The 27,053-nt window shown below is 42.5% G+C and overlaps 1 protein-coding gene across 1 annotated transcript in view; it reads left to right on the top strand.

Moving 5' to 3' along the window:
• The window catches only part of CARD11 (caspase recruitment domain family member 11), a gene marked incomplete at its 3' end in the record, with an annotated part of 42,956 nt that extends 19,223 nt beyond the window's left edge, over positions 1-23,733 (top strand). The window contains exons 3-24 of the mRNA XM_080354050.1: positions 555-692; positions 1,333-1,658; positions 3,277-3,456; positions 5,156-5,308; positions 5,401-5,526; positions 6,019-6,216; positions 6,692-6,871; positions 7,887-7,941; positions 9,152-9,267; positions 10,447-10,550; positions 13,174-13,226; positions 14,083-14,215; positions 14,790-14,991; positions 15,821-15,947; positions 17,047-17,287; positions 17,706-17,802; positions 18,854-18,949; positions 19,880-20,012; positions 20,571-20,750; positions 21,903-22,027; positions 22,871-22,986; positions 23,529-23,733. Of these exons, the coding sequence (XP_080210176.1) occupies positions 555-692; positions 1,333-1,658; positions 3,277-3,456; positions 5,156-5,308; positions 5,401-5,526; positions 6,019-6,216; positions 6,692-6,871; positions 7,887-7,941; positions 9,152-9,267; positions 10,447-10,550; positions 13,174-13,226; positions 14,083-14,215; positions 14,790-14,991; positions 15,821-15,947; positions 17,047-17,287; positions 17,706-17,802; positions 18,854-18,949; positions 19,880-20,012; positions 20,571-20,750; positions 21,903-22,027; positions 22,871-22,986; positions 23,529-23,733 (3,284 nt within the window). The remainder of the gene's footprint in view (positions 1-554; positions 693-1,332; positions 1,659-3,276; positions 3,457-5,155; positions 5,309-5,400; positions 5,527-6,018; positions 6,217-6,691; positions 6,872-7,886; positions 7,942-9,151; positions 9,268-10,446; positions 10,551-13,173; positions 13,227-14,082; positions 14,216-14,789; positions 14,992-15,820; positions 15,948-17,046; positions 17,288-17,705; positions 17,803-18,853; positions 18,950-19,879; positions 20,013-20,570; positions 20,751-21,902; positions 22,028-22,870; positions 22,987-23,528) is intronic.
• Between the last annotated feature and the right edge of the window lie 3,320 nt (positions 23,734-27,053).

The following is a 27,053-nucleotide window of genomic DNA, read 5'->3' as shown; positions in this document are numbered from 1 at the left end:
ATTATCGAATAGAAACCCTGTGTCTCATTTACAGGAGATTTAATGTAAAGAAGGGAATCTGCTGCTATTTTGATAACAATTATTCTTTCCTGTACTGTGCGGACTGGAGCCCATGGTGCTCATATTCCCGTCCAAGCCTTGGCAAATGTTTCAGTTAACACAAGCGGCAGCCAGTGCTATTCCAAGAGTAGGTTTTCAGCTGTCCTGTCGTGCTTCATGATTTGTCACGGAAGGGTCTGCTGTCCTGGCGTTTCAGTCCCGCCTGCCGAAGGCTGCGCTGAATAACGTGGCTTTTGAAATTTCTGTTCCAGAGACCAATTTGCCCGCACTCCTTCAGAATAACGATCAGCACCAACGTAAAGAATACATGGCGTTGCTTTGTGAGTTCAGCTCAAATCAATGAATCAGCCACGTTTTCCACAGCGCTTGGCTATGGCAGAGACAAACCTCCGGCAGATTTGACTTCAGGGATATAGTTCTCGCTTATGCTGCTCATAGGGCTGATATGTCACCTCTCTCTGATCATGTCACCTCTCTCTGATCTCTGTACTTAGGCCGACTACTGGACATCCTCCACACCAAGGGCCAAAGGGGCTACGTAGTTTTCTTGGAGAGCCTGGAGTTTTACTACCCTGAACTCTACAAACTGGTGACAGGAAAAGAACCTACACGGAGATTTTCCACTATTGTTGGTGAGTAGAATCAGTCCCAGAGGAGCCTGTTGAAATAAGGACTATCTTCAGGACTAGGTTTGATTTTTCAGACAAGAAATGGAAAGAAAAGCCAATCTTGTAGTAGCATTCTGCAGTTTTTCATTCCCCTTCAATGCAAAATGAGCTAGGAACGGGTAATGTGTAAAGAAAAGGAACATCTTGGTTGTCTGAATGAGGCTGCAGAGCTTCAAACTGAATGATGGCCGTTACAAGAAATCTCAGGAGAAGAAACAGTGCACTAAATTTGCAACAGGGGAATAAATTTACACCGAAGACCCACATGTGCAGCACATCTGAAGCATTCAGATGAATTGTACAGATTCATTTTACAAAGTTTGTGCTCTTGCCACAGGCCTGTCAGCTCAACTGGAACAAGACAAATGTAAAGGGTTCATATTCTATCCAGACAAGCTGTATGCATGTATATTGTGATCCTAATGATAATGTGCTGTGTAATGTTTCTACTGTTGCCAGTTAGATACACAAATGTGCGTGTATTTGTGCATATTCTGTACCTCTGTACATACTTTGGGACATTTTTTTATTAATCAGCTCTGCTAATCCTGCTTAGTATAAAGTTATTTTATTAGCTGTTGATAAGCTGTTTGAACATTTTCAGTGGAGGAGGGACATGAAGGCCTCACCCATTTCCTAATGAATGAGATCATTAAGCTTCAGCAGCAAGTAAAGGCAAAAGATGTGCAGCGCTGTGAGCTCTTGGCAAAGTCTCGCCAGTTGGAGGATGAGCGAAAGCAGCTAAAACTGAACAAGATAGAGCTGCTGACCTTCCAGGAGAGATACAACAAGATGAAGGAGGAGAGGAACAACTACAATGATGAGCTAGTCAAGGTGAAAGATGAGAACTACAATCTGGCCATGAGATATGCCCAGCTGAGTGACGAGAAGAGCATGGCTGTGATAAGAAGCCGAGACCTCCAGTTAGAGGTGAGATAAATGCTCTGGGCTGTTTTAATCAGGAGCAGCAATGGAGGATGCCAGTGGCAACTGGCAAAGCGAGACCTTCTCTGACAGTAAAAAGGTGTAGAGCTCTCATTTGTTTTGCTTATCCAGACGATTAATGGCATCACTGTATATAGAAGTATCAACTGCAGTGATGTGTGTTAATGGCAGATAATTTACGTGCTTGTAATGGATTAACAGAACACAACATAGTTAAAAACAAAATTTTAAAAACATAATCGTTTGCTAAAAGCAAAATTTTTAACTTTCCAGGCTCAATAATATTTTGGGGCAGTTATCGAGGTTTGCACTATGGCTGCTGGTGGCTTATTCAAAAAGTCTCACACAGAGCATTGGAGCAGCTTGAGGCCAATTAGGAAATACAGAGAAATGTTTCGAGTGCCATAAAATCCATACACGTGTGCGTGTCACAGATGAGACAGAGTAAACCACGACCCGTAGTGGATCTGGACACTGGGGTTTGGTTTTGAATCGACAATATCAGATGTTTTACCCCACTGTTTTTCCCCACAGTGGTTTACTCGCTCCCCTATCTCAGCACTGCGTTCTCTTGGGCTCAGCATCGCTTTCCACGGGTAGATCGCTGCTGGGCCGGGATGGTTGGGCAGAAAGTTGTGTTGGTTTGTGCTTTGCAGCTGCTTACAGTCTCCAGGAGTTACTGGCCAAGGTCCCAGGGCATCTACTGGCCTTCAGCCCTGGGCATCTCTCTGCTCTTCAGGATATTCCCCCACTTTCAAGTCTTTCCAGACAGGATCATGTCGCGGTTGAGACGGACAAACGACATGGACCAAGTTCTTTCAAGATGAAAGTAATAGATGCCATTTATTGCTACAAGTGCATTTTTATACAGTTCTACCAGTTCATGTGTCTTTTCACTATTGGTTACAAGTTACAGCACTAACATCTCATTGGTTAATTTTTCTATCATCCATGTTATTCTTCTATCCCCTTCTCTCTCACGGGTACATCTCTCCTCTCTCCGGATACTCCTTTACTCCCATCCTTCTCAAGGGTAAATCTTAATATCTCAAGGCTGATCTCTACTCTCATATTTTCTGTCAAGGATTCCACAAACCCGCTGCAGTTTCCAACAGGATCATCTTCCCAGGCCGCCTTCTGTCTGAAACCACTTTGTTTCTTTTTTGCAACCCCCTCTTTCCTATCCAGAACTCAAAGCCTCCATTTTTTCCAATCCAAATAGTCTATGTGCAAAAGCACAATGTGTTGTCAGCCTCCCAAGTCCTGTTTCTATCTCTTTATTTATTGGAGGACTGAGGATGTCCCACTTTTATTTTAGCCCAGATATTACCAAAATTTACAACCATCCCATACAAACTGTAGCTAGCAAATAGCAGGCTTCTACTTGAGAGTTCAACAGTTCACTTGTGGACATTCAATGCACACACACATACACCCAATTATCTGCTGCTTGTTAGCATTCACAATTTAAGCTATTTTTTCCGCCTATGACAGTGTGTTTTCACCTGGAAGTGAGAGTGTTTTCAAAGCAGTAAATATCAGAGTGACGAATGATATATTTCCTTTCCTGTTTCTCCTTTTCGTTGCGCTCTGGCTGCGCCAGATTGACCAGCTGAAGCATCGCTTGAACAAGGTGGAAGAGGAATGCAAGCTGGAGAGGAACCAGTCTTTGAAGCTGAAAAATGACATTGAAAACCGACCCAAAAAGGAGCAGGTTCTGGAACTGGAGCGGGAAAATGAGATGATGAAGACTAAAATCCAGGAGCTACAGTCCATCATTCAGGTATAAAAGCAGATTGCTACATTTAAAAATCCAGCCACTTCAGTTTACCCCTCCTGCTTACCCAGAGGTGGATTCTGTGGGCTTTGAGCTCTCTGTGCATCCCCACACTTTCCTCCCATACTGCTTCACATATCCCATGTCTCCTCACAACCCAGGAATTGGGTGAAACCTCTACCTGTGTAACTACAATAAGCATAAGTGCAAAGTTTGGAAGAACAGCAGGTCGGTTATATAGCCCTCAGCTGCCTGTAGGACTCCTTGTACCAACACGTGCACGAGGGGTAGTTACACCAAAAAAAACCCCAACATTGTCATCTAATACATCAAGCTGTACATGAGAGATTGGCTCTTTCATCGTGCAGAGTGCAGCTGTTTAATTGCTGAGCATTCAGCTCCGTGTTTTAGCCCCGCTGTGGTTCTTTGTACCAGTCTGTCACCACAAAGCTGTGTTAAATGGCCAGCCCAGAAATTTCTGACAGGGGCTCTGTGTGCCCTGTTCTAGGCTAGTGTCATATCTGTGCTGAAAAGGCTTGATGAAGCAGAGGGTAATAAAGGTTTCTGTACTTGGGTGGTCACTAGTTACCGGGGCGCCCTGTAGAACACTTAACTAACCTTTGTTGGGGTAGTGGGGAAAAAGGCTGATACACAGCAAATTTAGCACTGTGTTACCCTGTGAAGAGCTTAGCCGAATACCAGGATATATATGAGAGTGCTTAGCACTTTGCTTGTGACATTTTAAAATGACACTTAAAAAACGATCAATAGGATGCATTTCAGAACTGGCTGTGGCCTCTAGCAGTGACCAACGATTCTTGGTTCTAACACAAATCCAATTCGAAGGTTGAAAAGGGGTGTAGTATAAAAGGTTCTGGGAGTTGATCCATGTAGGATCTCCTATCTTAATTGAAATGGTCTCACAGCACCTAAAGAAACAGAAATAATCATGAAACAGCTAAAAATAGAACTGAAATTCTCCTAAGCGAAAGTGTAAATAAATAAAAGGCAGTTTGGTTTAGAAATACTTATGTATACTTAGAAATATTGGGTAACCAAAATGTCACTGCAATCTCCAACTTAGTCTAGGTATTTTTAAAATAAATATGCATATTACATGCTTGCATTTTATGCCTTTTTCATCTTCCATTTATGGTTAATTTTGGATAGCAATTTATTTGGTTGGAACCTGCTCTGATAATCTTGTTAATTTTAAATCTGAAAGAAAACATTGCTGGACACTGTAGAAAATGAGGCGGTGGTACAAGCTACTCCAGGCATGTTTAATATGGTCTGAGTGCAGGCCTGCAATGCCTATGCACGTTTTAAACATTCCCCTGAATGTTTTTTTAGGCCCCACTCTTTGGCAAAGGGTGATTTTTGTGCTCAGTGAGAGCTGATTAATGGAGTTTTGAACGCAGGGCTTAGAGTAAAGAATTGTGACTGCACCCAAAATGGATCAAATTATAGCCAGTACAATAAAACAGTGCAACAGTTCCTTCATCAGACTGTTCTGACAGCAAGAAGCCCTTTCTTCATCTTTTCTGACATGATTTTAAAATATGAATGAATGTCCATCTCTTCTCCTGCTTTCCCATTGTGAGATGGTGTTCATTGTCTATTCCTCTTGCTTGTTACTGTCTGTGTTTTCTCCCTGCAATACTATTTTTACCTTCTCTGTTTCCCTGGCTGGCCCCTTCTTTAGGCTGACAAGCGAAGTTTGCCAGATTCGGACAAAGCCATTTTGGATATTCTGGAACATGACCGTAAGGAGGCACTAGAAGATCGTCACGAGTTGGTCAACAAGATCTTTAATCTCCAAGAGGAGATTCGTCATGTGGAGGACCTGAGAGACAAGGTGAGAAATGGCAGGATAGAAAGATGGAATATCTCAAGCTAGTGCCCAAAAGACCTTTGAGAGCGATGGTGCTAACGTTGTGTCATCTCCAGTATCTCGAAGAGAAAGAAGATTTGGAGTTAAAGTGTTCAACACTAGGAAAAGACTGTGAGATGTACAAGCACCGTATGAACACTGTGATGATACAGCTGGAAGAGGTGGAAAAGGAGCGAGACCAGGTATCTAGCAGTTAAAATGGGGAAAACCAGTAGGGAAAGCCTGAATCTCATACGTATCACTTTGGGGAATTGTGGGTAATTGGACCCAAAATACCATTAAGAAAAAAGACAGTTACAAGAAGTTGCTACTTGTTGGAATTTACATTATGGTAATTAAACACAGGATAATATTGGGTTGTTTCCACAGTGTAGCATCTGGCAGGCAGGACCAAGATCTTCACAACAGCTACCACAGGCTTTAAATTCATGTCAAGTCATCCGGTTTGCATTCCGGAGTGTTTTGCCACCAGCCAAGAGGGAGCTGGAAATGCACCACCCTCATCAACGTAATTTTTAATGGTGCAAGTGTGGCCTATCCTGGTCCTAACTGCTGTGTTAATTGGTGAATGGTTACCGTTCTGAAGTCCCCGTTCCAAATACCTTACAAACAAACCCAGCAGGAGAACGTATCTGGTGCCCAGGTGCAAAAGAGGTTTGTTCTCTCCGCCGCAGGCGTTCCGCTCACGCGATGAGGCTCAGACGCAGTATTCGCATTGTCTCATTGAGAAAGATAAATACAGGAAGCAGATTCGAGAGCTGGAGGAGAGAAATGATGAACTCCGAATTGAGGTGGTCCGGAAGGAAGCTTGTATTGTCAACCTGGAGTGCAAACTCCGGCGGCTCTCTAAGGACAATAATTTTCATGACCAGGTAGGGCTGACGGATACAGATATTAATTCCTTTTTTAAGACTTGCTCTTAAAAACATTTTGGTGTGGAAGGGAGAGGGGACTCTTTTAATTCCCTCCATGAATTAACTGAAAAAAAGAACCCACTAAAAGTCAATTTTGTGAGTTCTTCAATACAGTGGGGTTCAAGTTGTCTGTGTCATGCCCATAGCTGGCATTCCACAACTTGGTTTTAAATGGAAGGGAAGGAAATGCAGAAGGACAATTAATTTCTACAGTGGGGCAGAAGCTACAAATACTTTTGAGGAACATGCCCCAGTGAACAGAAATCCCCACAAATGTCAATATAAATTACTGATTTGGGTCTGGAGCCACATTCTGTGTGAGTTTCTGAAGCGCTGGAGTCACGGAAAGTTCAATCAGATTGCTCTAAAGGGAGGTTGTGAGGACTTGAATCAAACTTGTCTCAGAAATGAAGTATTTCCTTCTGATCTTCAGAGTTTGCCACGGAATCTACCCATTACTATTATCTCCCAGACCTTTGGGACTCCCAGTTCAAAAGCCAATGGGCAGGAAGCAGATGACTCCTCCACTTCTGAAGAGTCTCCAGAAGACAACAAATTCTTCTTGCCTGATCAAGCTCGACTCAAGAGAAGAGTGAATCTGAAGGGAATCCAGGTGCGTCTTAATGTGAGGCTGGAATGATACAGTGCAGGGACTGTTCGAACTAAGAGACATAGTGCATGTTGCAGTCATGCCTCTGCAAGTGCTCTGCCATAAAGAACAGATTTGTATGTGACAGTGGACTGACAGTTTTTGCCCTGTGGTGATTTGCATTTTGAGGAGCAGATGTAATCACGCTTCATGGACTATTTTCTGCCCCTTCTCTCAGTTTTGTGTGTTCCTGTTGCTTCCACTCATTCACAGTCTTGGAGCATTGTCAATAAATGGATTCTTTGCCTCCTTAACAGTAGAGAAAAAAAATGACATAATGCCCAAAGTCCAGCACACAAGTAACTGAAGGTGGAAAATGAAGCATTGGTGGAAAACCTCACATCAGCTGGAAGGAATAATAGAAAGAAATGGACACAATCTAGAGCAAAATTAACTGCCTAATTTAGAATTAAATTATGGCAATTTCCTCTTACTTGAAAGTAAGGGGTAGCATGAGTTAGGTCCATGATTTCCCCGACTAGCTGCATTTGTACAGCTATTATCTGATGCTGTATTCATAAATTGTACATAATATACAATCTAACATTCAGGGGTTTGAGCTTCTCTTTCCTTTCATCTGCATTTGAATTCTCCCTGCCCTTCATAACCTTTCTGAGCTCTGACTGTCATTATTACTTATGGCAATAGAGCTGCATTTTTCACATTGCACACTCCAAAAGGATGCCTGTTGTATTAACAGCTGCCTGAAACCAGTCCCAAGGCACCCACTTCACCTTTTGTCTCTTTGTTCCCTCAGCAGAATCTGGAAATTGCAATGCATTTGGGCCAGACTTTTGGAAGTAGTTAGGTAACTAACTCTCATTCACTGCAGTGGCATTTAGATACCTAAATTTGGGGTTCTGTTGTTTAAAGGAGGGCAAATTTATTTCAGCATAACAGTGAAAAAGGTGAAAATACCTGGCTTACAGTGTGTGGCAAATGTTCTGCATTTGTGTTGATTTTTGTCCTCTTTTTTCAGATAAGTCCAAGAGCTAAATCCCCTGTCAGCATGAACAAAACATCAGAGTTTCAAGGTCAGAAAGAGCACCCTTGTCCTCATGTCCTTATTTCTTTCTGTTGCTTTGTCTCACTCAATCTCTTTAAGCTGTTTTAATGAATATGCCAACTGGGGATATTCTGTAAGTCAAGTCCAAGTCAGTAAAATAGACAGTTTCTCCCATAGTGAACAGTGTCATAATATAATGTGTTCTACCTGAATGTTCCCTCCATCCAAAAATACCTTCATGGACACACAGTATTGCATCCCATAGCTCACCTACATTTTCTGTTTACTCAGTTTTCATTTTAGTTTACAAAAATTTTAAAGTCATTGGTGTAATACCTGTACTAAAAGTCATTAGACTATTCTCTTTTTGCTGTTGGAAAAAAAGCTGAAAAGGCTCTAATTTAGTGATTGTCTAATGAGTTCCTTTGTCCTTCAGCAAAAATGAGTTAATTTTCAATCTAAAGCATTAAAAAGCTTGGGGGGAGGAAGGTTAAGCCACCTATCAGCCAAGTTACCAAATTTGTTGCTGTATACTCACATTTGAGCTACTCCTAATTCCTCTTATTTATGTAGCACTGTTCTCAAAACAAACACCATCTTAGGCAGCAACTTCCTTTACTTGCTGTGTGTGGCACCATGCTCACCGATGTACAAAATGGGATGGGAAATATGGTTCCTGCTGCAAGATATTGCGTGTTAAACAGTATTTTTGGCATCAGGTAATATGCAACAAATTAGAGGTGCTGAGGAAGGGAAGGAGCCCACAGAGACATTCGCACCGTCCTACCTGGGGCTGTGGAGGGATCTCAAGCTGCTTGGTCCCTGTTGTAAATTTTTTGTTGTAAAAAATAGTGTAATTCAATGAGACAAGCTCATCACAGACTACCAGATTCAGGTGATGAAGCTAAAACATAAATAAATAAAACAATCCTTCTTTAATTTGTCAGATAGTTTTCATAGATCTGGAAATGACCTACAGGACAGAGTTGAAAGACAAAGTTGGCAGGAGGTTGTTGGGAGTAGCATCATTTCTGTACTTTGTCGGGAAGCGGACGGGGAAGGAACGGGAGCCAAGCGCTCCCTGGGGCCTCTGCCCAGCGCAGGGCAGGGACACGGGATAAGCCGAAATGGAAAGATAACCTCAGTGTTGTTGCAAATCTGTGAAAGACTCTGTACTGAAAGTGATCTGACCCATTCCCTCTGCTGTCTGTATTGTTTCCCGTCCCCGGCGAGCGCAGCAGTCAGAGCGCAGGATGAAGACGGGGCCGACGCCAGCAATGGCCGCACAGACACGAGTTCCTCGAATTCCGTTTCCATCAGTAACTCCATCAGCAGCTGTGAAGTCAGCAAAATTGTAAGGAGCCTTTAGATGCACGTTGCCCGTCTGTGACCATCCTCTCCAACGTGGCTCAGAACTTTCATAGCCCAGTTTTGTAGCACTTCCCTGGCATCCCAGCTGTGATCACACTCAAGGCTCTAGTCAGACGCTTCCTTAATCCTTTTATCAGCATTTTGTTAGAACCATGTTATTAGCCTTTTGCAAACTCACAGAATTGGTTTATGTTTATTTAAGTATATTTCAAAGGTATTTATGACCTCTCACTGTCTCCTTATGCCATTTCACATTTACTGCTAGGAGGAAGAGATTTTCTTTAAAAGATGCTATGTAATTTATATAAGAAAATTTTCAGGGGTTTTTTGAATTCTTAGTGCTTTTCCTGTCTAAAAGTAACAGTGAGTGAGAAAAGGGGTGCAGATCACAGCTGGAAATTTCTGCATACCATAACCAAACCATTTCTTCCCTGCTTGCTGTATCCCCATAATTTCCTAAGGTAGATATTCCATTGTGCGTATGTGAGCACCGACACAGCAGGACAAGCAGACAGAGAGAGTGCTCTTGCAGAGTGTTAATAACAAAGAACAAAACATCTTTCTAGAACACCATGAAAAATGCTGCCCCCAGGAAATGAAAATTATACCCAAGAATAGCCAGGAAAGAACTCCCTGCCACTTGTAATAAGCTTAGGTGGGTTAGGAGTATTCTGTGGAATATCTGCTGGATATTTAGATGACTTATACTGTCTTTCCTCTAGTACAATTCAGTTTCCAGTGTACTAATTCAACAATTTAATGTAGGGAGATCTGTGTTTTATTTCCTCATTCCTACTGTTTCTATATATAAGTATATATACATTCTGCTTTTCATCTTCTTCCTCCTATGTGTCAGCTGTGCAACACATACGCCGCACATCAAGGGTCAAGTTAAAATTGTTTGGTAAATCAGCCAATTACGTGATCAGAGAAAAAGGCACACAAGCTGTACATATTGCCAAAATCCTAGAATATATGAATATGAATGCTCTTGTATGTAGCATTCTAGACATCTGGAACCAACTTTTGGTACCATTGTGTGTGCTTCACCATGCAGAGTCCCACTGGCAAGCAAGCAGGCTAATGCTCCTGTAAGTTAGAAATAATAACACATTTAAGGCAAATGACCCTTTTGTCACTTTTTTTAAATTATTTTTTAAAGCAAACGCTGAGAAGTCGCAATGACAGTATCATGTCTACCACTCCTGAGCCTCCAGGAAATGATTCAATAGTCCGACGTTGCAAAGAGGACGCCCCTCATTGCAGGTAGGTAACCGTGCTGGTGGAACGTGCCCGGAACCTGTTGTCACAAGGAGGAGGTAAAAAGAGCCATAGATGTCCTTGTGTATGTCTCTAGTCGGAGAGCTTCTCTTAGGAGCAGAACTAACTTGCTAAACTTCTCAAGGCTGCAGTTCATCATCCCTCATTTGGCCCAAAACACTCAGGAGTCTCTGGTAGTTCAGCTGGGATGACACCACTGCAGGACCGACTTTTTAAATGTGCATAATAAGGAAAAAACCCTGAAATGACTAAAGCACCAGCACTGTTGAAGAACATGCTCCACCTTTGTAGAGCGATCTGGCTTCACTGTTTGCATCTCAGCTCCATGCTGCCTGCGTCTGTGTCCCTGTCCTTTCCCTTCTCTCAAAGCCCCTCGTTCTCCTCCGTAAGCTGCCAAAACAGAGCAGAGCTGCTGGAATCTATGTGAGGAACGGGGGGCAGAAGTGGAGGGGGGAAGTGGTTTTTCTCGGGCTCAGGGCTCTGTATCTCAGCGCAGCGACGAGGGGAGGGAGGCGCATTGCCCTCTGCTTCACCTCCCGCTGCCGCTTCCACTTCGAAATCAGAATGGGAAGTTGGTGGCAGGAAGGAGAGAGAACTTGGCTGCCTCGCAGTCCCCTAAATGGCACTGACCCCTTTTGTAAGAGGTTCATAGCAATGCAATACGTGGACGTGCTGTTCTGGTATCAATAGCGTGTTTGTATTGGAAATATCACAAGAAATAGATGCATTCCCTAAAGGTCCCAAGCAGAAGGAGAAAAGAACAAAGCCCCAGCAAACCAATTTAGAATGAACCAATATATGAGGAGGGTTTAGATCTTTATTAGATCTATGCTTTAGATCAAATTGTTATTAGAACCTTATTTAGATTTTTAAAGCTCTTCAAAACAAACTCATCTCTGGCAGACTGCCACTTCTGCCTCTCTTTGTGTAAAGCTTTGCAAGACAGCTTTCCATTGAGGGCACCCGCAGGTTGTTCTCTCACACAGTTTTCTAGGCTGCTGAGGATTTAGGCAGAGTTTATTCTAATCTTCCCTAGGTTCTGCTATATTGTCCTCCAAGCCCCTTTTTAAAGTGTGTTGCATTAATTCAAGATGGAGAAAAAGGGTTGTTTTGTTAATTATTCGAATGTTTCATATTTCAGGTGCTTAACTTGAAGAGCCTTTGGCATGCCCGAACTTTTAAATATTTGCAGTATATTATAGCGTGCAGTAAAGATTACATGGATATTATTCATTTTGTAGTTTTATTTCACTACAGCCCTGACTATATCCTTTTCCATATGTTAAGGTCTTGGAAGACTGAGCTGTATTGAAATAAAATTTTCCTCAAATTAGATGTTCTTTCCCGCTGGCACGTGGAAGGAAAAGGTACCCTTGAGCAAGGTCTGACTGTGACCTTGCTTTGTTGAGCTAATAATCACTAAAGTCAAGTAACTCAAGAGCATGCCCAAAAGTTCACTGTGGTTTATAACTTTATAATTAGCCGCTAAGGTTTTTTAACCTGCTTGTGAACATAATCCAAAAGAATTGCTATTTGCATGCCAAGTTGCAGGTTTCACAGTTCATCTGATCTTGATTTGTGTGAAAAAAACATGAGATCATGATTTAATATGCAGGAAAAGGTGTATTCTTTTCCTGCTTATACATGGTGTAAAAATAGCTGATTCTCCCCAGACTGGCTGCAAAAATTCACCCTTCACCTGGAGCCAAATATGAGGAATATCAGCTCCGCAGGAGACCTACAAATCATTCTGAATGGAAAAACAGCAAGCTGTTATTTAAACAGCTTTGCAAACAAAGCACATGCTTTAATGATGTCCTTCTTGTGAAGCAGACGGGTCATTCACTTGTCTGGACATCCCCAATATCCCTGTAAGAGCAAAATTTGAGTGTATTTTAATTGTTTGCATTTCAGGCCAACCGATCTAGTTGCCTTTAGCACGAAATGTTGTGTGAGTGGGTGCTGGGCTGGGACCAGGGCTGTGGCTTAAGAGTTTCTGTGCAAAAGCTTGGTACACCTTGCCATTCCCTTGCTGTAGGTATCTGAGTAACCATGCGAGGTACCATTAAGCTGTTATAAAATGCTTCAAGGATTTTAAATCAAGCAGGTAAATTACTTCTTTACTGCTGCACCTCAGTCACTTCCCATGCATTCCCTCTGTCCATCAGTGAGCTCCTGGTACTTTTGGTCTGTCGTGGAAAAAAAACATGTTGCAGTGTATATACAAGACGTGTTGTATTATGCAACCTGTTACCTCAGTCCTGAAGCAGGTGTGGTGTAAGTCACACATGTGAGACCATCAGTCAGGAGCTTCCCTTTGTCTTCAGCAAAATCTTCATTCCCTCGCTGCTGTTGGCAATTCTTCCTTCTGAATCTCTTGCTGCTTCACATGCCTCCCATGTTGGCTGACAAGCACTGTCTCCCTGCCGTCTTGCTTATTTATTTGCAGCTGCATCATTGCCTAATGCAACACCCCCAACATCTTCCTTTTTCACAAAAAAAAAAGTTCCTCCTTCCGAATTTAACAAAAGCTGCTGAAAGTTGGAAAGTGAACAGCTTCCTCTCTCTCTTTCTTCCCCATTATCTCATGCTTTGATTTTAATTCCAGCCTGGTTGAAGAGGACAATGACAGCTTTGGATTTGATGCTCTGGAGCTAGATGGTAAGCAAGAGGATGTCATGTATATAGTTTAACTGTGAGATCTGTGTGATTAGCTCACCAACTACGTATCCTGTCAAATAATCGACTCATGGTCTACATGAGACTTGTAGTCTGAGAAAAAATCAAGTCAGTTCATCATAACAAGAAAGCAAAGGGGCAACTAGTGGTGAGAACAAGAAAGCAAAGGGGCAACTAGTGGTGAGAACCAGAAAGCAGTTATTCCTGAACAACTAAGCGGGAGAAGGATTAGTCTGAAGGAATAGATGCAGGATGCTTGGATGAGGTTTGCAAGTTGATAAGAATGCTTCCAGCCTTAAAATGAGGAAAGCATCAAACTGAGAGGGGAAGGAGCAAAGAAGACAGAGCCAGATTCTTCTCAGTGCTGCCTAATGAAAGCAGAAGAGAAAACGGGCACAAACTGAGGAACAAGCAATTCCAGTTAAACAGAAAAAAAATAAATAAATAAAAGCTTTTTTACTCTTTTTTACTGTGAGGGTGGTCAGACACTGGAACAGGATTGTCCAGAGAGGTTGACTTGACTCCATCCTTGGAGATATTCAAAACCCAACTGGCCAAGTGCTGAGCAGTCTCCTCTGGCTGACCCTGCTTTGAGCAGGGGGTGACTAGACAGTCTCCAAAGGTCCCTTCCAACTTGCTCTTCTGTGACAGTGATCAGGTAGGTCCCGTAAGTGAGGCTGCCATTCCTTGCCATGGCCTGTAGACATGGGTCATGACTCGGCATCAGGAATTTCCTCCTTCAGCTTTGCCTGGGGATCAATCAAATATTCATTTTTTGCCCTTTTCCATCTTTTTCATTCTGTCTCAGACTCGTTTTCACTCTTGTTACTCTTTTCAGACGACAGCCATGACAGGCAGTCACATGGAGCTCCTTCGGTGCACTCTTCTTCGTCTTCTCATCAGTCGGAAGGCCTGGATGCCTATGAGCTTGAACATGTCAACTCCATATTCAGAAAGTTCTCTCTGGAAAGGTATTTGAGACACCAGTTTTCCTACCTTAGAGACTGAGGGGAAAGGCTGCTATAGTAGAGATCCTCCATTTATTTATTAATTGCTGAAGATACAATAGCAGGAATATGATGTCACAAGTTGTTATTTGACACAAATATCTCATGATACTGTGCTGTCTTTACTTCTTTATGTCAGCAGCAGTATAACATGTTATTTTGGAGCGTTTTCATGTGCTGTAAACCAATGAAGGTCATCCTAAAATTTCAAAAACTTCAAGACAAAATGTTCGAGAGGCTTAAATTTATCCTTGTGATCTCGTTATCTTGCTGCCACAGGTTGCTAAGTGAGGTACTGTTACACATCTGAGCGTGTAATACACATTCAGTCATGTCAGAGCACTTGAAGCCATCCAGATGCTCTTCTCCAGAACTTAGGCAGTGATGAGAAGGATTTCTCTGAGAGTCCTTAGATCCTAGTGCTTGATAACATTAGAAGGTTATTTACATCTCCCATTTATCATGCGTGGGCTTAACTCTGGAGTGATAATTAAAATTGAGATAACTGTCTGCCTGTTGCTTCCTTTCATGAACACAGACCTTTTCGTCCCTCTGTCACATCTGTGGGTCGCGTTAGAACCACCTGCCATACCGTCCAGCGCGTGACGCTGAATGGAGACAGTCTCAACTCGGAAATCACTCTGGTTGGGGGTAATGATAAAGGGAGCTTTGTTAGCTCTGTCAAGGCTGGATCACTCGCAGAGAAAGCAGGCCTTCGGGAAGGACACCAGCTCCTACTGGTAAGCATAAAACAATAAACAGTCTGGGATGTCTGTCCACCTACGTGCACGCACACTCGCCACAATACTTCCCTTTGTTCTTTCATCTTGTATTAATGACAAAGCATATGACTCATCCCGAAGAAAATCTGCTGTTGACTATGAAAATATTGGAGAATAACATTCGTGGTCACCCAACACGTGCACACGCTTTTGCACTTTATGGTAGCTCTGAGCAACCGATGCTTTGTTTAGTGCTGTATTGTGTAGTACAGCCCCTTTAAAAACACCAGAATGGGATTTGCTCTCGACTACCCACTATTTTCCTGCCTGAAAGGGTGTTCATGCTACTCAGCTTAGCATGACGACTCCTCAAGTGTTCTTTAGTGTGGCCTGTTCTGGGACTGGTCATCTTATAATGAGAATGGATACAGCTGCAATGTGAATGGGAAGAAGGGCTGCACACCTGCATAGCTGTCCCCAGCATCACCGAAGCAGGAGTTCAATGGTGCTTCTGCTAAGTTGCTTTTTGCTTAGCTTTCCCTCCATTGCCAATGTTTCCAAACTATTTTCCTATTAAAATGCCTCCAGAGGGGCAAAAAGTCCACAACTGACATTCTTGCACCACTTACTACTGGGCAGCCTGAGATTGTCAAAGAGCTGTGGTTCTGTTGGCTGCTAGCATTCTTCATTTGAGAGAAAAGAAATTAAATAAGTAGAATGAAATCTGCACCTTGGTAGCAAGGTATCTGCATTGTTTAATCAGAAAAAGATTGTCGCTTTTAAAAAATGATATAATTGACTCAGAGATCGAACCCACACTGGAGACTAATATTTCTTTCATATCTAGTTGGAGGGCTGCATCAAAGGGGAAAATCAGAGTGTTCCCTTGGATACTTGCACAAAGGAAGAAGTTCACTGGACAATTCAGAGGTGCAGTGGTCCAGTAACACTCCAGTATAAATCAAATCACGAAGGTAAGACCAAAAGTATTTCTCATCTCAAATAGTCCCAGGTCTATTATACTAACTAGTCTGGATGAGAATGACAGAACCTGAATATCCTTTGTATTGGTATAAATCTGAAGCACATCCACTGGTGATAATTATAGGTACGCTGTGTAACTGCTCCAGCTTTTAGGTTTGTGACTGGGAACAAAAAAAGCCCATATGCTTATCACTATAGGACTCTGAAGAATTTACATGGGGGGCAACAACAACACACTCACAAAACACAGTGAGCACATTTTTATGTACAGTTTTCTGTAATACAATGTGCTGAGCTGAATCATCTTTATCCAGCTGAAGTCAATTTAGCATTTACCTGATGCAGTTGCTCTGTTTATTAACTTTGTGGCTTTATCGTATCTTTAACAGCTGGAGTTCCTGTGTGGTGAACAGAATTTGATTTTAGTGTTCATGGCCTGTAATGATAATTTCAGGTTATGGATCAAAAATTACCTTCCAGAATCCATTTTTTACTGGTGTATATGAATTTGTGGTGGTTTTTTTTTAATGCTGGTTAGAGAATTTCAGCTGCATAGATCACACAGGAAGTGATGTCTTTGATTTTCTTTGATGTTTTCAAAGGTAGGAAAGACTATTGCAATTTTTTTTGAGCACCACTTAACTGCAGATAAAGCATGTTATAGATTGTGGGAGTGCCAATTAGAGATAATAATAAAGGGAATAGCTTGTCATTAAAATCAGTGGCAGAACTCAAGCTGTACTTACAGGATAGAGCTACAGCTCTATCTGCATCTTTGTTGAGAAGTTCTCTGTTTCACGGGTCATGTGTGGAGTAGTGAAAATGGAGTTACCTAAAAGTATCATTATAATGAGAATATTCTCACGGATTCTGATTCCAGTAGCGTGACCTTTTGCTGAATCAATGCCTCATTAGCGTCTTTAAGGTGCAGGACCGTAGCCTTGTTGTAAGTAGTGGAACTGCTCTAGAAGCATCAACGCTCTCTCAGAGGAGCCCCAGACATCTGTGCTGTGTGTTTCTCCCAGAGGATGCCCAGGAATGCGGCGACACTGAGCTGATGACACCTCACCCCTTCCTTCCTTGCTGCAGGTTACCGAAAACTGCTGTCAGAACTGGAGGAAGGGCTGATCACATCGGGGGACTCGTTTTATATCCGCTTGAACCTGAACATCTCCAGCCAGCAGGACTGCTGCACCCTGTCGGTGAAGTGCGATGAGATCGTGCATATTCTGGACACCATGTACCAGGGGAGGTGCGAGTGGTTGTGTGCCAGAGTTGATCCTTTCACCGACAGGGACCTGGAAATGGGGACCATTCCCAGCTACAGCAGGTGAGTGTGGTGCTGAGCGACTATGGCTGAAAGCACGGGTTCTGTCAACAAATGAATTAGTAAGTGCTGTCAGGAAAGAGGTACGTGTCTTAATTTTTGAGATAAGGCCTGGTGATGTTAAACTGTAATATGAGCTATAAAGCTTTAGAAAGGAGACTCCAGGTGTTACCTGAAAGAATAACGTGGGTTTCTCAAAAAGTATCATAGGAAAATATGCCATGGAGATTCTTTTCTTTAATCCCTAACTGCATTGCAGTCCTGCTCACTGTTTTGTTCCTGCATTTAGTGTGTGGTTCAGTGAGTCCTCACTGCTATTTCTGTTTAATCTTTTCTGTAGGCACAGACCCATTGCAGTCCAGCCTTCTTCTGAGTGATTTCAAAGGTATCTTGATCTATGTGATTCCATCCTTTCTTTCAGAGCCCAGCAACTTCTTTTGGTGAAGCTGCAGCGGCTGATGCACAGAGGGAGCAAAGATGAGACAGAAAGCTCCTATAATACCCTTCGGGCACTCCGAGTAAGTATCTACAAACAAGGTCTTTGTAACACCTGTTACTCCACTGCTACCTGTTATCATTATGTTAATTTTACAGAAAGTCCTTTTCACACTCTCTATAGGTTTTGATTCTCCTGCGCAATGGGCACTTTATGTTTGCTTTAAATAATATTGTCCCTGGCAATGGACCTGGCTCTGACGCACTTATTAACCCTTCCAGCTCTGAGGAGTACATTGTAAAAGTCTAATATCTGTTCTGTCTTGGCTAATCCTTTTCATTCTTCTCTGTCTGTAAGCCTCTGATGCATCTTCATATCCACATGAAGAAGCAGCTGTGTCCTTGGAGTTAATAATCAGAATTATTTCTCTCCTACTGTAAACAAGCATCCAAGCCACAGAGCAACCATTGCCCCATGTTAGAAAGACCCGTCTCTTCCAACCCACATGCTATGGAGAGGAGTGGGATTACCAGGTCTTCCCACACAACAACCCTGCCGACTTCTCCTATTCCCTCAGTGGAAGTAATTTGATTTTTCTTTCTGTAGACTCAAGAATTCCATCTTTACATAATGAAAAACTTACTTCCTGGTGTATTAGTTACCATAAGTTATTTTTAGAGCTTGGGAGACGTACGTTCTTCTAACATTTGCAGAGACACGGTAGCCACTACTTGTACTTGATTTTAGTCAAGGTTAAGTGTCAGACATTCCTTCTGTTCTCCAGTCTCCACTGATCAAAGGGACAGAGATCACTGGCAGAGATGCTAGTTAAAGCAAAAGCTTTGCATTCTCTTTATTAAGTTGTGAGGAGCAGTCTCTTGTAAAGAAAGGAATGTGGAAACAGGAGCAGTGTTTCTCAGTGTAGGCCATTTTATGTCTACAGTTTGCTTAGAACATTGTATTTGGGATATATATGAATCAGTCACTGTCCCTTTTATTGGAAATATAAAATGTCTGGCTTTGCTTTTTCTCGAATGCTGTGGTTTAAAAACAACACCAACACCACAAAAAAACCCACAACAAACAAAAACAAAGGGAGGAACAGACAAATTCTTGTGTTATTTTTTTCCCAGAATACATTGCAGCCGGAGGAACCTGCCCCACAGAATGACCCAAAAACCAGCCCTCGCCTATCCCGAGCAAGCTTTCTTTTGGGCCAAATATTACAGGTAATGAAGTTCAAATCCTCAATGCAATGTCTGAAATAGTGGATCTGAAGAGCAGATATTCTCAGGCTATCCTAACGTCCTCAGAAACCCCACCTCAGGTACAGAGGTTGTATCGGGATTTCTTCCTATAGAAAAAGAGATTTAATATATGAAAAGGATGAATGGGTTGTGTGTTCTTAACTGTTCTTTTGTCATGGGGTGTTTATTTTTAAGTGCATGCCTTCCATTATTAGTATAGCTTGATTAATCAAACATGCATGTGCTTTGCTTGAACCGTGAGGACAAATCCATTGGGCTAAAGACAAGACCAAATCCCCAAGTCTCTGTGAGATGAGGTTCCATGAGAAAATAGTCCTTTAATTGTAGGTCAGTGACTCCAAGTGTGACAGAGACTGTGTGGGCGAAGGGCAAAAAGGTCTTGTGAAGGAAGCTGATAGCAAGTATACAGGAGGAGGGATTAATATTTCGATAGAGGAATAGTTGGGTGGATGGGGAATGAAAGCATGAAGCCTATTTCTCAGTGTTAAAATGCCCCATTTGGGAGGTTTTAAGTCTCTCTCGTACAGCGAGGAAGAGTCAGAGTTTGGGGTATAACCTGCGATACTGTTGTCCAAACCCTCAGCGTGGGTGTGTTACTGTGGACACATCAGTGCTTGTACTGGCTATAGCAGGGAGCTCTGTGAAGAAAAAGAACATGCTGCTTAAGAGCAGAGAACAAAATAAGAAATCCCAAAGGGGATTAACAAAGGCTCTGAATCAGATCTATGATATTTAAAGAGCCTTAGAATTCAGTCAGCAGATCCATGGAGTCTTGTCTTTGATAGACGTTGGTAATTCACATCTCGTAGATAACAAGTGTGGGCTGATGAATACATGGGAAAATAAAGAATGTAAGAGATGAGGGTCAAATCTCTTTGTTCACCTTTTCAGTTTGTCAGTAGGTCTGAAAACAAATATAAGCGTATGAATAGCAATGAGCGAGTCCGTATCGTCACTGGCTGTCCCTCTGGTCTGGCACGGACCTCATCTGAACCAAAGAAGCTATTGCCTGATAAGCTGGAAGGTATGGATGTAAAATAGTAAGCGCTTTTACACACATGGTACTGATACAAAGGCCACCTACACAACAGCATGGCTGTGAAAGATACGTTATAGGGCTTTCCTATTACTAGCTTCTGTGCCCCACTCTGTGCAAAAATTCTACAGCATTTGTGAACCAAAACGCCGATTTTGCTAAAAGTGCTTGGAGCACTAAACCTTCCTGAGTAAGTTTAGGACACTGAAACCTCCTGTTTGGTTGACAGTTCTTCATAGGTGCTTTCTTGCTTTTTGTCCAAAAAGACATTTAACTCCAAGTAAGTCCAGCTAATAAGCAGAAAGATTCTTCAAGCAAGTATTGTGTTAAACGATGAAATAATATCTTGAAAGCAGAAGTCACTTCCATTATTTAGTATTAGGTTGGACATGATACTATTAGATATATAGTAAAGGCAACCCTGGCAAAAGAGAAAGCAAGGACCAGCATGACTAACCATGTCATTTCTGGTTCATGTATTTGTCCTTTTTCTTCAAATACTGATGGAGAGGAAATCAGAGGATAAATGTCTTGTTCATCACTCAGATTTGGATTCCGAAAGTCAAATCAATAAGAGGCTCAGCCTGATCCCGTATAGCTTGGTGAGGCCAATCCACTGCGAGCGCAGGCGCCCCGTGCTTTTCACTCCCACCATGCTCGCCAAGCCCTTGGTACAGAAGCTTCTCAACTCTGGAGGTGCCCTGGAATTCAACATATGCAAGCCAGGTAATGGGATGACTGTTAACCCTCGCTGCTGGAAATATGAACACGCACATATATATATATATATATGTATGCACGCACATGTGGGGACATGCACATGTGATAGTTTATTTGAGGTACTTCAAGTCACATCAGAGTGATGTGTAGCTATAAATCCTGCTCTTTGAGAATATCTGCGATATTTGAATGTTTTTGAGACAGGCAGTGCACACGGCTGTGAGGTTCTGTGTCTATGAATATTATCCATTTGTGTGCTGTGTGGTTGCTAGGATGCCCCTCAGAGAGTGGAATGCTGCGAGTGCTCTTTGTGTTTGCATACTGCACATCTAGGCAATGTGAAGTTTTGATTAATTTGTTTCTAGTATTTGCTATTATGAGGAGTATCTTCCCTAGAGCAACTTTAGGTTTCTGTCTCGTCCAAGGCTGTGAAGATTGTGCATTTGATCTGCTCAAAAGACTGATTTTCTTCCATGCTAAGTATTTACTATTAAAGCAATATGCAATGCCATGATTGCTGTAGGGCAGGATTGTATACAACACAGCATTAAACACAGCTGACGTTTCATTTTTACACTAGCGTTGAATACCCACCACATAGAATGCAGTCTTACAGTTATCCAGACAGAGAAACTGGAAAGTTAAGTGTTATAATAAATATCCCCTGTCTGGCAACATAAAACAAAAGCTTTGATGTAGAGCTGCAATTCACAGAGGGGCCAGTACCACACATTGCAACCTAAGCCAAATTTTTTGAAACTTTAAACACAAATGTTGGAACACTAAATCCTTGGTTTAGGAGCCTGTACTGAAGCGACCTTCTTTTTTTAGCACTTCTCAGCATCCTCCAGCCCTGAAATGTTTCTATATAACATTAGGTGCTGGAATTGTATTTACTGTTTTAATTTAATGCCCTCATAGTGTTGTTGTAATTGCCCAAGGCCTCACTGGTGCAGGATAGAGCTGAGCTGCTCAGCTGTGATCAGATTAAGCTTTAATTGAATTCAATGGAAGAAATGAGGCAGCTGTTAAGACAATTCATCGCTCGTCCTCTTTCCCTGAACCATCCTTACGTCCTGTGTGAAGTACTATTGGATAGTTTTCCAGGTGTTCTGTTGTTGTAATGTTGATTTTGTCCTCATCCACATCTCTTTCCAGATATTGTAACAAAGGAGGAGTTCTTAAGGAAGCAAAGAACGGAGACCGTCATCTTCAGCAGAGAAAAGAACCTGAACACATGTGAATGTATCGTACCTGCCAATATTGAGGCTGTCGCTGCCAAGGTGCTCGGAATTCCCTGTATCCCTTCAACGGGCTGCCTGGGAATCTGTCTGCAGTGTGTGTTTCTTCCTAAACGAGACTAACCCATTTGCAGTTGCATGTTCTCTCTCTTGCTTACCTTCAACCTCAGATTTGTATTTATTCTCCCGAGCGGCTTTTATTTGTGCCCTTGCTTTTCCTTTTCTTTTTCATCCTCTGCCACATCCTTTCATATTCTCGCTTATTCCCTGTGATGACCCACATTGATGCAGAAAAATATCTCTTCTCTTTTTTTAACGCGCCATCCCTTATTCAGTTCCTTTTCATATCATAAGTATATATGAATGTGCAAGAGCATAAGAGATACAAGGACCTAGACAAAAGAAAGGATAGCCTGAAACACAGGCACAAGGATGTACAGTGCAAAGATAACAATGTCAAAGCCAGAGATCACATATCTAGTAGAGCAGGTTTGATGCACAGCATGGAAAAAAGAAGAATTAAAGTGTTGTTCTTTTCTCTCACAAGTAGTTGCAGCAGATGTTCTTTCTGAACAAAGAGCAAGTGTGTGTGTTTGTGTATATATGTAAAACTGGTATTTTATCATACTCTTTATCTTGAGATGAATCCATTTCTATTTTAAACCTTTCCAGAGAGCTATTAAGCTCAGCTGTTATTTGACTGACTGATTTTAACCCAGTAGGAGGAGTCTGGACTTTAAATGTATATTTGATGAAAAGGTTTTAAATCAGTGCAATGGTAAATGGAGAGCTTTTCGGCTGACCCCATAAGGTGTGGATACCTTTATCTCAAGATTCTACAGCAGTGAACATTCCTTTGTCACACTGTTATGACTTTGTTTTTAGAACAAGCATTGTCTCCTGGAAGCTGGAATAAGCTGCACAAAGGATTTAATCAAAGCCAAGATATATCCTATTGTTCTCTTTATCAGAGTCTCAGAGAAAAACATCAAGAGGTTCAGGTAACATATCAAAACTTTTGCATATTTGATATTCTCTCTTATTCGGTGAATAATTCTCCATTTCAATAGTGTTCTCACTGAGAACCTCTTTTCATCTAGCGCTTCTATGTGTACTATTTCCTCACGTAACTCCTTCCTGAAATCTTACAACCAGGGAATGTAGGAATTCCCCAAATCCAGTGCTCTTTGGCTGTCACTGATAGCAATGAGCGTTGTGGGAGGACGAGACTGAACAATATGTGGTTTTCTCCATGCTCAGCACTCCCACAGCGTTTCTTACGGTAACGCTGGCTGGAAGAGGAAAGCTCATAAACACTTGCACCCTCCCTGCGTTCAGTCCTCTTAAATAGTTTCCCCATAGCAAATACTTTTCCTCGGGGCAGCATGGAGGTAAGAGGAGGATAGACTTGAAGTAGCTGTATTCTCCACTGCTTTTATTGCTTGTACATTCAGTACAAAATAAATCCTTGATGGGACAGCTGGGACCTCAGGATTAACTTAAAAGGTAAGACTTTTATTTTTGGTCTGCTCATTCGATACAGGAAATTATTGCCGAAGCCGGAGACTGAAGATGAGTTTTTACGTATGTGTCGTCTAAAGGAGAAAGAACTGGAAGCGCTGCCGTGTCTTTATGCCTCTGTAGAGGCAGATGCATGGAGCAGTATTGAAGATCTTATCCGAACAATAAAAGACAGGATTGGAGAAGAGCAGCGTAAAGTCATCTGGATAGATGAAGATCAGCTATAAAAAACAGTAAGTCAAATGGAGCTCTTTGGTGACAAAAGGACATACCCAGGTGGAGCAGGAGCTTGCAGATTTCTCTGATTCAGTGCCCAGCGCTCGCTCCTGTTTATCCCCCTTGCTGGCTGGGGACTTGCTGCGGGCAGAATTCATGCGTGGAATGGAACCGGAGCTGTGCTGAGCAGCCGACGGCGCAGACTCTGGGGATCCAGGACGCGGGGCACACCGCAGCCACCACCACAGCTTCTGACCCACCCGCATCTCTTACGGGACAGCAGCTGCTTAACGTGCGAGAAGGACAAAGGTCTTGAGAGGGAGCTTGGGGTAATTTATTATGCTGAAAATATGGATCTCATTTGCCTCACTGAAAATTTGTGATGAGGCCAGATAAGTGGAATAAAGCCTGGGGACTGGGTTAAAGGATACGGAGTTGAGATACACCTCACACACACCCTGAGGTGGGATCCCGAACATACTCAATTAAGGAAGCTGAAGGCTGGTTGGTAGCAGGAGAAACACTACTGCTGATGGCCATAGCTGCTCTGTAGCCCTGTTTTTCCATAACCATGTTAATCAGAAGATAATAAAATAGCTATTCTTCCTGGCATTAATTAAAATGACTATTTTCCATTTTTATACCCCCGTTCTACGTAACAGTTTTACGGGTTTTCTTTTTAGTCTTGGCACTTACAGGAAAATAGATTCCACTGTTCCAGCGGCACATTAGATCTTTCCAATCTGTTTCATTTCGTTTATCCTCGCATCTGTATTGTATTCATTGGTACATCTCTCCATTTTAAATGTTTTTTACTTATGGAAAATACCACGGTGCCTTATCCAGGCAACAGGTTTCTCTGTTTCTCCACTGAAATCCGTATTTTTCTACAACATCGTTGCCTGCCAACACGCCTGCTCTCAACAGGAGGGCCTGTGCTGAGAGGAAGGAAAGGAGAATTTCATAAGGCAGTAATCACTGCCAGCCACTCAGTCCTTGACCTCTCTGCCATGATTGACAGCAAGGAGACCACTGAGCATCACACTGTGCTGTGGCCAAGTAGGATAACATTTTCAGAAGTGTGTGTGTAGTGTAGAAGGCCACATTTTCAAAAGCACTTAACTCCTGAGGGAGTTTGAGCTCCACCGATAATGGGTGGGACTTAGACTCCTAAATCTCTGAAGTCTTTTACAATTTTTCCTCTATGCATTAAACACTGTATTGAGACTGCCAAACTGATTCAATAAAACTGACCAGATAATAACGACTTGCACAACTGCTGATCTGAAATGCAATAAAAATTCACCTACAGATGAAGAGTTGCACATTCCGTTATCCTTAGATCCTTCATGCCTTGCCATATCCCTCCCTTTTAAGATGCATTTAGTCACGAATTTACCTTTGCTTCTGTGTTCATCCCAAGTCCCCCATGTTGGTGCTTCAGGCTGCTGTGCAGCAGCTGCCAATCAAAAGACAAATGGAATCCAAGCAAAACATCTGGCCTGGTTGCCTTCCTAGATTGTCTTTGCAATGAGCTTCTGATGTTGTGGGTGCCTCTCAGGTAGACGGGGTCAGCCCGTGTTAACTTGTGCAATTGTGCTTTTCTGCACATCATGTTTTTTAACTAATGGTACCTTCTGGAAGTCATTTGTGTCACTTTACATCTAACTTTCTGCTGCTGTGTTTCTCAAATTATTAATGTTTGAAAGACTCTTCGTAGCTGGCATTCCTCAGCGAATAGCTCTTTACCTGCTCAGTGCCATCTGGACTGTGCAAGCAGGGGGATACTACTGGTTTTCAATCTCTTTACAAAGTACAGGCTGCATACACAATTTGCAGCTCCCTCCAGGGCAGAGAATAACAACCGACTGGGGTATAAATAGAACAAATTGGATGATTCTTCAGAGATCCTCTGTAGCTCAATGAGAAAGTATCAGGTGGAAAAGTTAAGCCTTCCAGGAGAATTTTGCATTCATTCCTGATGTCCTAATAACGCAACCTTGTGTAACAGCTGCCTGGGGTTCGTTACTGCCCCTCTTGTGACAGTTCTGAGTCCACAGCTGAGCGACGGGAGGAACGATAAGAGCATTTCTCAGCTGCTTCAGCAAAAAGTTCAGCCAGGTCAGCATCAGGTCCCTTCAGGAGCCACCAGCTGACTGCTCACCGGACAGAACCCGTAGGACGTCCCCATCCCGCTGGCTGTGCCACAGGGATCAGTAACATCTGGTGGAACGGCCCGAACAGACGGCGGAGGGATGAAGTGTCTCTAACTGTCGTGGTTGTTTCTGCAGCGATCTTCTCTCACGACAGCTGTATTTCTGAGCCCTCTTTACGCAAAACAGCTGCGGATGTGATTTATCTCACTTAACTTTAGATATAGGAAAGGTATATGCCAAAGTCTAAAGGAGGTTCCTTTTACAAGGAATGGAGATACACCTCCAAAGAGCCATTTGTCTAACTTACTGTAGGTGGCTATCTAAGGATGAGATTAATTGCCCTCTGAACTGTCTTTTTTTGGTTGTTTTAAACGCACTATAGAAACAAACTAGAGAATTAGCCTGACCTTTAGCATTTAGCTTTTTGATCTGTAATTTAGGACAGCTAAACCACCTCATACGAAAAGTGGAACAAGAAATTGAGGCAGAAAACAACAGATCTAATTATTCCTGTGAAACAGCAGAGAACTGAACGCACGGACCAGACTTTTCTTCTTGGTATCTGAGCACATCTCCTGTAAATCCCAGCTCTGCAGATGCTATAAGGCATTGTGGGTGTCTACTCGTGTGATGCAAAGCAGCCAGACTCAAGTTCAGCGCCAGAGCTGTGTGCTGGAGCCTGCAGAACCCTCATCTCTCTCGGACTCAGTGGGCAAGGACTGAAGAGTATATTCCCCCTTGACTTCTGGATGTGAACCCAAAGGGCCAATCTATAGCTGGAGCACATTCCAGAACTGCAACAGAGCAAAAGGGGCCATTATCACTCACACTGGCCGAGGAGGTGCTCCTGATCGCGATCCAAATGCTCTCCATCTAAACTTGAAGAAATTAACCTCTGCATCTTCTGAAATATATTCAAATCTACAGGCTTGAAAAGAGGCCATGAATTTCCCTAAATGTCACAGTGTTGGAATCAGTGTGGATTCCAAGCCCTGCACTGGCAGATTTGAAGTGCAAACTTGGAACTTGGGCTGTAGATCGTTGCAGTATTTTTCATTCTGCTAAGTCTCACTTGTGAGGTGTTGCCTTAAGCTACCAGCCACTTCCCTCCTCACATGTACGCGGACTATATACAAACTGGGCTCCTCATCACATATATAAATGCCCACCTAGGC

This window comes from Nesoenas mayeri (assembly GCF_963082525.1).
Source record: "Nesoenas mayeri genome assembly, chromosome: 15".
Lineage (NCBI taxonomy): Eukaryota > Metazoa > Chordata > Aves > Columbiformes > Columbidae > Nesoenas > Nesoenas mayeri.
This window is presented reverse-complemented; position numbering and strand designations above follow the sequence as displayed.